Source organism: Ahaetulla prasina, chromosome 11 (assembly GCF_028640845.1).
Source record: "Ahaetulla prasina isolate Xishuangbanna chromosome 11, ASM2864084v1, whole genome shotgun sequence".
Taxonomy (NCBI): Eukaryota; Metazoa; Chordata; class Lepidosauria; order Squamata; family Colubridae; genus Ahaetulla; species Ahaetulla prasina.
The window spans coordinates 10,854,121-10,866,829 of record NC_080549.1 but is presented as its reverse complement, the minus strand read 5'-3'; the positions used below and the strand labels follow the sequence as shown (position 1 = coordinate 10,866,829).

The 12,709-nt window shown below is 40.4% G+C and overlaps 1 protein-coding gene across 2 annotated transcripts in view; it reads right to left on the bottom strand.

Moving 5' to 3' along the window:
- DIAPH2 (diaphanous related formin 2) overlaps nt 1–12,709 on the bottom strand; it is a 415,247-nt gene that overhangs the window by 207,865 nt on the left and 194,673 nt on the right. For both annotated transcript variants that reach the window (XM_058154563.1, XM_058154564.1), the window contains one exon: nt 645–768. In XM_058154563.1, the coding sequence (XP_058010546.1) occupies nt 645–768 (124 nt within the window). The remainder of the gene's footprint in view (nt 1–644; nt 769–12,709) is intronic.

Below are 12,709 nucleotides of genomic sequence, written 5' to 3'. Positions count from 1 at the left end.
CTATCCATCCTAAACAATTTGGTACTGTCACCAAATCTGGCCATTTCGTGTCTTATTCCCCTCCCCTCCACGACCCAAATTAAAACATTTTTAAGGAAATTGAGATTTCTTACCTTATTTCAGAACCAACAAAGGACAGAAAAGTTCTAGGCCTTTCCACAAGTAGCCAAATGAAGTCGCCCTTTTTGCTACTATCCAGAACATACTCAGCTACCCTAGTGAGAAAACGACTGAAATATCATGATTTTGATTAAGGCAAGGAATGAATCCAGGCAAAACTCAATTCATAGATTCAGTAGTCTAGCTAAAATAATGAGAAACAGCAGATATTCCTTTGGAACTTCATATGAAGATACATCGCATCTCTGGCTGACAACTTTCTGATCAAACAGACCAGGAGTCTCCAACCTTAGTAACTTTAAGACTTGTGGACTTCAACTCCCAGAGTTCCTCAGCCAGCTTTCCTGGCTGAGGAACTTTAGGAGTTGAAGTCCAGAAACCTTAAATTTACTAAGGTTGGAGACCCCTGAAACAAGCGGTTCTTTCATTCAAAAGTTATTCCGTGTTATATTGCTGAAACGTTGTTAAGCAGGACATACTTCACATATTTGACTGGGAAAAAGAGCAACATGCAAAAGGATATGATCATTTTTTCAACGAATCTGTCATGAGGATCTTCTATTTGGGGGAACTTCTTGATGTCATTTTCCAAACGCTGAATCTGGTGTCCCATGGAATCGAGATTGCTTTTAAGACTTTGAGCTGAAACTGAGAGGGAAAAAAAAATGGTAATTCAGAAATCAGATCAGGACTTACGACTGGGGGGAAAAAAAGCTATGTCAGAAGTAATATTCGTGAAGGCAGTGAAGATAATTCCATTAATATGTGCCCTCATTTTTCTGAATTACGGCTCATAAAAGTTCTACTATTCATAAAATAAAGGGAAATATATAATATAATATACGAAATCATCCTGCTTAATGTGAGAATGTCACTATTTTATTCTTCCATTAGTTCAAACTAATCTAATTCTATTCAAATTTATTGATAGAAATGCTAATATTTCATTCCTTTGAATCTAATTTGTAGATTAAACAGAAACCCAGTTTCAAAGAGATTCTATCTTAGCAATATATACAGTTGGTGATTTAAAGAAAATCTGCAGAATGCATCATTTTATCTCTTTCTCTCTAGTCATGAAATGTAGAATCTGGAGAAACCTGTACCTGCTATATATTTTTTTTATTGGTACTTCTAACTTTTAATTTAATGGGATAACACAAATTATTAATGTTCCAAATAGTGGTAAGCAAAGGCCCAGGAACAGTGTAACACATCACCTTTGTAATTAATTTTTGTAATGAATTGCTAAGTGGCAGTTACATTGTTCAGATTAATATTAAAAGTTAATCAATTAGTATTATTGTATTCACCGTGGAGTATCTTATCTTTTCTCTTAAATTATTCGGGGGTGGGGGGGAGTAGCTTATTAGCTCTGCAGAATAATATTGTAAAGAGAAGAGAGCTGTTCAAAGGGATGGAAAGGGGTTTTTGTGTCTGTGGGTGTTAAAACATATACTCTGCTTTTGAAATGAGCCTTAAGGCCTTTTGTAAATAGCAAGATGGTGTCAGTAATTGCTGAAACAAAGGAAAACAAACAAACAAACAAATATGTAAGGGTAGTTCAGACAAAAGCATACCCCTTATGCATTACAGATGAAAGAAACGGAGAGCACAGAAAGAAAAATTAGAGTTTTCTTAGTTTTGTTTTTTTTGTTTGTTTCAGTCATCATTTCTGCATAGAACAGAACAGGAAAAACAAAACGACTGCTTATTTTGTGTGTTATAAATTTCAGCCTGGGTACATTTGTATCCAGGGCCATTGTTGCAGCATATAAAAGTAACAAAAGTACTATTACAACAAAGCAAGTTATTTCTTCAGCAATGCCTAAAGCCCGCTGATGATTAATTCCAGATCGAAAACCATGGCTGTAAAAGTGGAGATTATATATCGTGGGCTCATTGCATTTAACCTGGGATTATTGCATCTGGAGCTTTTCCTGTTGCCAATGTTAACAGAACAGAATTCAACAGAGAAAGAATGGAGTGAATGAATGAAATGAATCCAGTCAGCAAAGGATGACTCTGAAGATGCCGTCCACAAAACTGGAAATCCTGAAATCTACGAGTGGTCCAAGCAAGGGCCAGGCCATTGTAGAGATACCATAATATGCCTCCAGTAATCTAGCAAGTGAAAAAAAATATATGCACTGACACTATGGAGATTCCCAATCTTTCAGGGTTGTTCCAAAGTACACAAGTGCTTTTTCTCCAAGTACTCAACAGACCAGGGATAAAATGCTCTGAAGTCTGCTACCGGTTCGCTTCGCTACCAGTTCACTTCGCGCACGCATGCACAGTGCGTACCAAATGCACACTTCGCCTGAATGCACATCGCAGGCACTATCGCACAGCGCTGAAAAAGGAGGATTAAGAAGCCTTTTCTAAGGTAAGTAGAACAGTGAGGGGGGGGCCGAACAGCTCTGCCGCGTGATTTATATTCACTAGAAAGCAGGATTTCCTGCTTTCTACCTTGTTTCCCTGAAAATAAGATATCCCCTGATAATAAGGCCAGTCGGGCTTTAGAGCACATGTGCTAAAATAATCCCCCCCAGAAAATAATCCCTCCCTGAAAATATTTAAACACATGTGCAGCTGGTCCTCGCCATTTCCTCTGGTTAGGGTTACGGAGACTGAGCTAGAAATAGGTTACACAGCAAGATGAGTCCTGTCTTACTCCATGTATCCCAAAATAATAAGACCTCTCTGAAAATAAGGTCAAGAGCTTATTTTGGGGTTTAAAAAATATATAAGACAGAATCTTATGATTTTAGCTTTTATTTCTACCAGTTCAGGCGAACCGGTCTGAACCGGTAGCGTTTCACCCCTGCAACAGACTCTTAACATAAAAACTGTGATAACAAGTTGTTTGAGAGACTATTTTGTGCGTAACTGCACTGTCCTAAAGTGAAGAAAAGCAGACAGAATGTGGAAGAGAAAATCCAGTACATGAATAAGAGAAGAGCAACAAAGATGATTAGGGGACTGGAGGCTATAAAGAACGGTTGCAGGAACTGGGTATGTCTAATTTAATGAAAAGAAGGACTAGGGGAGACATGATAGCAGTATTCCAATATCTCAGGGGCTGCCACAAAGAAGAGGGAGTCAAGCTATTCTCCAAAGCACTTGAGGGCAGGACTAAGAAGCAATGAGTGGAAACTAATCAAGGAGAGAAGCAACTTGGAACTAAGGAGAAATTTCTTGACAGTTAGAACAATTAATAAGTGGAACAACTTGCCTGCAGTGCCCCAACACTGGAAATTTTTAAGAAGATGTTGGATCACCATCTGTCTGAGATGGTGTAGGGTTTCCTGCCTGGGTAGGGGGTTGGACTAGAAGGCCTCCAAGGTCCCTTCCAACTCTGTTGTTGTTGTTGTTGTTGTTGTTGTTGTTGTTGTTGTTGTTGTTGTTGTTGTTGTTATTATTATTATTATTATTATTATTGGAATAGTCACACCGCTAACCAAAAATAGAAGATTGTTTTTTTTCAAACTCCAGGATTATACCTGTGTTTGCCAAACAGCAATCCAAAATCCACGAATACATTTCCAAACACACAAATACAAAATTGCTTGAATAGACCATCCGTGGTGGATGAGGATGGTGAAAGACAGGTTAAAGATTTCTGCCACCGAGTCGTTTTCTTTTCATCACGTCATAGAAGCACAAATAATTCAAAACCAGCTTTTAAACAGATTATTACTTAGGGAGCAATTCATCCTGGCGAGTGTCTCGAATGCGGGAAAGGTCATAAGACTCATTTCGTTGTTGAGACAAGTAATTTGCTAGACTCTTAAGCATTCGGGCTGTAAAAATTGCCTACAGAGAAAAAGAGCCAAAAGGAAGAACAATTTCTTCCCACAGATTGTCTTAGCAATTTCTCTTGTGTGAATTCTACAATGCTGCATACTTCCTAGAACAATGTTGAGGTTACAGGTAGTCCTTGACTTAACAGCCACTGCAAGGTAGTTGTTAAAAAGATGAGCCGTGGTGGCGCAGTGGTTAGAATGCAGTACTGCAGGCTAATTCTGCTGACTGCCGTCCGCCTGCAATTTGGCAGTTTGAATCTCACCAGCTCAAGATTGCCTCAGTCTTCCATCCTTCCAAGGTGGGTAAAATGAGGAGCCAGATTGTTGGGGGCCACAGGCTAACTCTGTAAAACCGCTAAGAGAAGGCTGTAAAGCTCTGTGAAGCAGTATATAGCTCTAAGTGCTATTGCTAAGAGTTGTGCCTCGTTTGACAAACTCTTTTTGACACAGTTGTGCAATAATACAAGAGCAAACAGTAGATTTAAACTTAATGTTAACCGTTCCAATCTTGATTGCAGAAAATATGACTTCTGCAACAGAGTTGTTAACGCTTGGAACGCACTGCCTGACTGTGTGGTCTCTTCTCAAAATCCCAAAAACTTTAACCAAAAACTGTCTACTATTGACCTCACCCCATTCCTAAAAGGATTATAAGGGGCGTGCATAAGAGCACAAAAGTGCCTACCGTTCCTGTCCTATTGTTTCCTTTCATTATATCAAATTAATATAGTTATTGCATACTTTTGCTCATATATATGTTTATATGATATGTAGTTATTTTATGTTGATTCTTGTGTATATTGTTGTGACAAAATAAAATTTTAAAAAATGAACCACTGCAATTGCTAAGAGCATCATGTGCAGATTAAGCAAAACTGGACTTAAAAATCTGTAGAGATTCTCAGCCATCCAGGTCATAGACAAATTCCTTGTGTGTCCAATCACACTTGGCCAATAAAAATTCTATTCTATTCTATTCTATTCTATTCTATTCTATTCTATTCTATTCTATTCTATTCTATTCTATTCTATTCTATTCTATTCTATTCTATAGTTGTCCCAAAGGTGCTTTTTCAGGAGGCAACTGGACTTTCTTGTTTTTTTTTCTTTTAAGACGTTTTGCTTCTCATCCAAGAAGCTTCTTCAACCCTGACAGGATCCTTTTATTCCCCCATGATCCAGTCAGAACTGAAGAAGCTTCTTGGATGAGAAGCGAAACGTCTTCAAAGAAAAAACAAGGAAGTCCAGTTGCCTCCTGAAAAAGCGCCTTTGGGACAAATCTGGACTCGTGTCAATAGATCTGTTTCAAATGTACAAAAATGTGTACAACAACACGCAACAAGCAGATTCTGAAGGTCTGTCTTGTGCGCAGTTACTACGAGCTACTTACTTTTGTAGTAAAATTGAGGCACACCAAATAGGCTACAATTTGGAATAGACAATACTCTAATTACTTAGGATGAGCCTTACAAAGTGGTGCCCTGTAAATGTGTGTGTGTGTGTGTGTGTGTGTGTGTGTGTGTGTGTGTGTTTATACATAAACACACATAAGTCCTCTTGATTTTCTATGGGTTTGTAATAATGATTTGGAGGGCAATCAAAACTGCTAAATTGATCAAGTTCATTTTATATTGCAGATAATGATTTAATCAATTGGTTGGGTCTGTGAACTATAGATTAGAATTGCATCTAAAGCACTACACTGTGAAGACACACGTACTCACATGCTCAGAATTATCCCAAAAGTGAGAACGAAAAAATCTAGAAGCTTTCAGTTTCGAGTTTTCCCAGCTGTGCCAACATGACATCTCTAATAAATTGGAACTTTGAGGAACCTCAAGCCTCAGAGCTTTATTTTGTTGTGGGTGTTCCTTGGAACCCTGAAATTATCACTAAAATGATAAAGAAGAACAACAACACAACAGGCGACCATTCCTGTTTTATGGTATCTCTACGATTAAAAAATAATAATAATCATGAAATTCCTGAAGCAGTACAAAAAGTAAAATAAAGAACTTCTATTTAAAGCCATAGTTAGTTAATCCTGTCCTTGTCTTCTGAAAAATTTATCTTGCAGAAAAATCTTACTTAAGAGAAAACTGTTTCAGGCTGCACTGTTCATATACCTGAGCAGGAAAAATAGAACAAAATTTTAATACGAGAGTATTTCACAACCAGTTTTGCCCAGGAAGGCATCAGCCCTCATCAGAATTTAACGAGACATTTAATCTCAGCAATAAATTAACTGACATTGTAAGATCATGTTTAATGAGGCAAGAATGCAAAAAAATAAAAAAAAGGCTATGCTATAATGGTAGTATAACCTATGAAAAATAAGTGTAAGACTCATCAATTGTTTACTTTGCTGCATGGTACAGACAGATAGTCTTTCAAAGTTCATAATTAAGGCAGTGAGTCAGCTAACGTTTCTTCTTCTGCTTTATTGCAGTAAAACAGATGATACATGGAGGTGATAATTACAAGTGTAAGTGTTCCATGAACATTTCATTTGCGAGATATGAGCTGTTCAGATTCGGAGGTTAGTACCAGATCGGATGTGGTATGCACAGCTCTTTTAAGCGCTTAAAGACAGATGGAAACAGAGAAAGTATTCAGGATCATAACAACCACTAATTTAAGGTCACCCGAAAAACGAAACTGCAAAAAGATCCCATCTTCATCCTGAAAATATGCCAGTTATTAAATAAGACTGTGGACCAGAATGATGAAGTGCGGATGAGTCAGCAGGGGTAATGCCGCTTTAAGAAGCTTTCTATATAAGAGAGAGGGCATATCTCTCTCTCTCTCTCTCTCTCTCTCTCTCTCTCTATCTATCTATCTCCTCATGTATCTCTCCCTTGTCCTGTTCTTATCGCATTGTACCTCTCTGTGTAGAGTCGAAGATTAATTGATTGCTTGGTATGACTTGTGACCCAGGCCCAAGTAGGTAGTAGTAGACACAATCAGTTCAAAAACAGACTTTATTAGAACAGCTGAGAATTAACTCATTCTCAGCGTAGTCCAAACTAAATCAAAGCAAATTCTTCATAACACACATTCTTCAGTCTTATCACCAACCTTGGTCTAATTAGGCAAACTGCCAAAGGCTTTTCTTGGCAAAAGTTCAAAAGCAGAAGACGCCGACAAGAAATAAATGCAGCAAGACAAGGAGCAAGTTTATCAACGTTGTTTTCCGGCAAAGAGCCCAAACGCCGTTGCTGGTCTTTTAAGCCTTATGGGAGGGGCCAATCATCTCTTGGCCCTACTTCCAAGTCGTCTACTTTGCTTTAGCTGCTCTTGCCTTCTGGCAGCTCTTCTCCTGCGTGCACTAGGAACAGGCTCCTCCTGTTCCTCTGCCTCTCTACTGTCAGCCTCTGGAGGATCCAGAGTCTGCACATCACTCCCAGACGGCCCTGGCCCCACCTCTGCCTCTGATGCAGAGCCCTCATCCGGGCCTTCCACAGTCTCCAGGAGTGGCCCATGTTCTTCCTCAGCCTCATCGCTGTCCCACTCCATTGCCAGCTCCGCAGGCTGCTGGCGGACCGCAACAGTATGTGCCTACCACATGTATGTCCATATATAGAAATCTTGTATATAAACCACTGTTTGTAATGACAAAACCTCTGTGTCCTGTATTTTGCTCCTGGGTTGTCTCAAAATAGTAGTCACGCTGTAAACACTTTGACAAAATTAATCAATTATAAATTACCTTCAGTAGAACCATCTGGACAAAAACAAGACTCTACCAAACACATCAGCTATAAACTTTGGGCCTTTGTAATTGAAAAAGTTATCCAACAGCGATCAAGGTGGCATCCTACACAACTTCAGATATGAGCTGTGAAAGATGAGAGCAATTTTGTCCTCAAATTTTAGAGAACAAAGCCGCATGTGCTACTGAGGGTTTATATCAAGTCCTCCATCATCAGGCTAAATCTAAACGACCTCAAACAACTGGACAACAAGTTTTGCTAGATAATTCAGAGACAATGCAATGAAAAAGAAGAGGGGAATAAAAACGTCTTCGGTTCCATCCTTGTCAAAGAAGTGGCTTGATGATGAGGTTGAGTCAGGGGTGAAATCCAGCAGGTTCTGACAGGTTCGGGCGAACCAGTAACGGAAATTTTGAGTAGTTTGAAGAACCAGCAAAAACTGCCTCTGGCTGGCCCCAGGAGTGGGGAGGGAATGGGGATTTTGCAGTATCCTTCCCCCAGGAGTGGGGAGGGAATGGGGATTTTGCAGTATCCTTCCTCCAGGAGTGGGGAGGGAATGGGGATTTTGCAGTATCCTTCCCCCAGGAGTGGGGAAGGAATGGAGATTTTGCAATATCCTTTCCCCAGGAGTGGGGAAGGAATGGAGATTTTGCAATATCCTTCCTCCCCTTTTGGCACTCCGTGCCGAAATGGTTCACCAACACTGGCCTATGGAATCTGGCCCTTGTTTGCTTCTTCTCCATTCCACATTTTTTAATAATACCTGGTCTTACAAAAACTCTGAAGAAATGAAAAATCTACACACACCATTGTATCATTAGGGACAGTCTAATTAAAGACCAGACTGCAAGTTATTCTTAACACACAACAATATCACTCACAAATGCATCTCAGAATGGAAAGAATCAAAATCGTCGAGCCGAAGATGGTAACAGGAACTAAGTAGTGTTATAAATTATTTTACTAAAAGAATTCTTCAGAGGAGTCAAACTTGAGAAAACACAGAAAAAGACTTCTTCTCTGGCAAAGTTTTATTGGCCAAGTGTCCAATCACACTTGGCCAATAAAAATTCTATTCTATTCCATTTCTTATCCAGGGAAACATATTTTGCCTTTTTAATTTGCCTTATGATTTATTTTGATATATTGACCATCAATTGTGTTGTAAATGTTGTACCTTGATGTAGGTATCTTTTCTTTTATGTACACTGAGAGCATATGCACCAAGACAAATTCCTTGTGTGGCCAATCACACTTTGCCAATAAAAAAATATATTCTATTCTATTCTAAATACAAAGCTTTGAAACTTTATTAAGCTTTCAATTAGCTTAATAAAGTGAGACACAGATTAATAATCAAAAAAGACAGGCCAAACATCTTAATTTAACTAACGTCCTGAAAAGCAAGTGTATGCTCCAAAGCCGTTATAACATTTAAACACAGGCCTCTGTGGCTCAGACTGGTAAGACAGTCTGTTATTAACAGCAGCTGCTTGCAATTACTGCAGGTTCAAGCCCCACCAGGCCCAAGGTTGACTCAGCCGTCCATCCTTTATAAGGTAGGTAAAATGAGGACCCAGCTTGTTGGGGGCAATAAGTTGACTTTGTATATAATATACAAATGGATGAAGACTATTGCTTGACATAGTGTAAGCCGCCCTGAGTCTTCGGAGAAGGGTGGGATATAAATGCAATTTAAAAAAAAAACATATGCCCTGGTAGAGCAGTGGTGAAATCTGAACCGGTTTACTACCGGTTCACTGGCTGCGCATGCGGGCTGTGTGCGCGCATGCACAGTGTGCACCGTGCACCAAATGTGAGGTGCGCACACACAAGCACAGTGCATGCAAAAAGGAGGCATGGCATAAGTAGAACAGCGCACGGGGGGATGATCAGCTGTGGCACGCAATCTTTTTTTTTTACTTTTAAAAGCATTTTTTATAACCTATTTGGCCGAATAGGTTGTAAAAAATGCTTTTAAAAGTAAAAAAAAAGGCTCTGATGATCGCAGGGCTCAGCTGGGATCGGCAGAACCTTTTTTTATTATTTGGGCGAATAGCTTTGTGCACGGGCCTCTGGTGGCTCAGCAGACTAAGTCTGTCTGTTATTAACACAGCTGCTTGCAATTACTGCAAGTTCAAGTCCCACCAGGCCCAAGGTTGACTCAGCCTTCCATCCTTTATAAGGTAGGTAAAATGAGGACCCAGATTGTTGGGGGGGCAATAAGTTGACTTTGTAAAAAATATACAAATAGAATGAGACTATTGCCTTATACACTGTAAGCCGCCCTGAGTCTTCGGAGAAGGGCGGGGTATAAATGTAAACAAAAAAAAAAAATCGAATTTAAAAAAAAATGCTTTTAAAAGGTAAAAAAAGGCTCTGACGATCACGCGGCTCAGCTGCGGTCGTCTGGGTTGTTTTTTTTTAACCTTTTAAAAGCAGCGGCAAATGGGAAAGTGGGCAACCGGCCAATTGGATGGGCATGGGCAGGGAGGCAGGGATTGTTGCTACCGGTTCTCTGAACCACCCACCGCCATCGCTACCGGATTGGCCGATCAGGTCCGAACCGGGAGCATTTCACCCCGTGGTAGAGGGGAAAAAAGTAAAACTATAATTAGAAGAGCTGGTAGTATACAATAATAGGGTTGATATGCATTGGAAAATATTTTATTGCTTTGTAGCAGGAAGGGAGCATAGTATGAAATGTATCCTGCAAGCAGAACATTCTGTAATAAAAGGAACAGGCACAAGAACATAGCACTGATAAAAATTTTCAACGGCATTACAACAGCAGAACTGAAGGTGGAATTGCAACCATCAGCCCAGGAGTGATCAAACCACCCAAGACGCCAATCGAGATCTTTCTGTGTCTATTAAACTTCAGACTATCACCTGGCTGCTAAATTCAGACAACTGGTTCTTCAGGCATAGAGTGAACTCTCACTCTATTGATCCACTCACCTGCCTAACTACTTGACCCAACTATAGAAAGCAAAGCAAATAAAACACAGCTACCGTATTGCTTTATGGAACAGAACACAAATAGGAGAGGACACTGGCGGAGCAAAGACATATATTGTTCTGTTTTCCTGGCAGTTATTAGCTACCTCTTTTAGTAGGTCAGGTTCTTACTTTCAACCACATGAGTTCAATGGAAATAAACTTCTGGTAAAAATTAATGTCTTTCATGCGGTTGCTTTTTAAAAAAAAAAAACTGTTGTTGTTGTTTTTTAAAGTTCTCATAAAGAGGAAAGGCTGTGTGCTGCCTCCCTTTAAGAGCTTCGTAAGTTAGGATGTGTCTCCGGGTGCTTTTGATTTTCTTTCGAAGCATCTCGAGCCACAGCAAATACTAACATATTTTCCCTTTAAATGCAACAACTGGAAGAAGTCTTGAACTGAATTTGGATGGTTGGAGACAGACAGACAGACAGACAGACAGACAGAGAATTATAACTAGCTAGCTAGCTAGCTAGCTAGATGATAGATAGATGAACGATAGGTGATGATGATAGATAGACAGATGACAGATAGATAGATAGATAGCTCCCAGTAGCACGAAGCTGAAGCCTGAAGATGACGAATGAGACTTCGTCGAAACATCGCCAAGACACTTCCAATTTTACATGGGAGAAAACCCGAATAACCAAAGACCTACATAGATGATAGATAGATAGATAGATAGATAGATAGATAGATAGATAGATAGATAGATAGATAGATAGATAGATAGATGTAGTTTTCCCGAAAATACGACCTATTCAAAAAGTAAAGCCTAGCCCAATTTTTTTTGGGGGGAGGCCTAATATAAACCCTACCCAAAAATAAGCTCTATTGAAGTGGGTGGGCATGGCCAGCACAGGAGCCAGCCCTTCCCTTCCTCGGTCACCTCAGGGTTGCTCAGCCCCTTAATCGGGGCCTGTGGATCAGCCGAGCCACTTTGGCCGCTGCCTCCAGTAAGTGTAGCTGCTTTTGCAGCCAATTGCGGCCCGCAAAAGAAGCCGGAGGCTGAGCAATGCACTCCACACAGCTCGCACCCTCCTTACCTAACGGTGAAAGTCAATTCCATTAGGTAAGGAGGGCATGAGGCATGTGGGGTGCATCGCTTGGCCTCCGGCTTCTTTTGCGGCCACAATTGGCTGCAAAAGTAGCCAGGCTTATTGGAGGCAGCTGCCTGAGCAACACCCACGAATCAGCTGTTTCATGGACGATGGGATGGCCTTCTGCGACCCTTTGGGAAGCTGGCACGAGGGGTCGCTGCCCCTTGCCTCATACCGGTACATGGGGAGGGAAATAAGACCCTCCCCCCCAAAAAAAGAAGAAGCCCTAGCCAGCTTTTCAGGTGTTAAAAGAAAATAAGACCTGGTCTTATTTTTGGGGAAACACGATAGGTAGGTAGGTAGATCAGAGAGAGAGAGAGAGAGAGAGAGAGAGAGATTAGGTATAGGCAGAGGTGGGTTTCAGCAGGTTCTGACCAATTCTGGAGAACCGGTAGCAAAAATTTTGAGTAGTTCGGAGAACCAGTAGTAAAAATTCTGACTGGCCCCATCTATTCTTTGCCTCTGCCTCTGCCTCCCAAGTCCCAGCTGATCGGGAGGAAATGGGGATTTTGCAGTAACCTTCCCCTGGATTGGGGAGGCAATGGAGATTTTGCAGTATCCTTCCCCTGGAGTGGGGTAGAAATGGAGATTTTACCGTATCCTTCCCCTGCCATGCCTACTACCAGAACCGGTAGTAAAAAAAAATTGAAACCCACCATACAGATATAGATGCTATAGATACATAGATATAGATAAAAATGTCAAACACAGATGCATTCGGAATGTTTACATTTCACAAGTTCATTTTAAGTGTATGGTTACAACCTCCATCACTCCCAGCCAACAGAGACCAGATTAGAATTTATTGGCTTTGTGAACCAAACATTTGGTAGGTATAATGTACCCATACACGGTCCTTGAGATAAGGATTACAGAAAGCACACGATAAGGGGAAATGAAGATAATGTCTGTAAGCATTCTACCTCTTTTACTAGCAGTGAAACTATCTGGGTGAAATCAGTTCCAAACA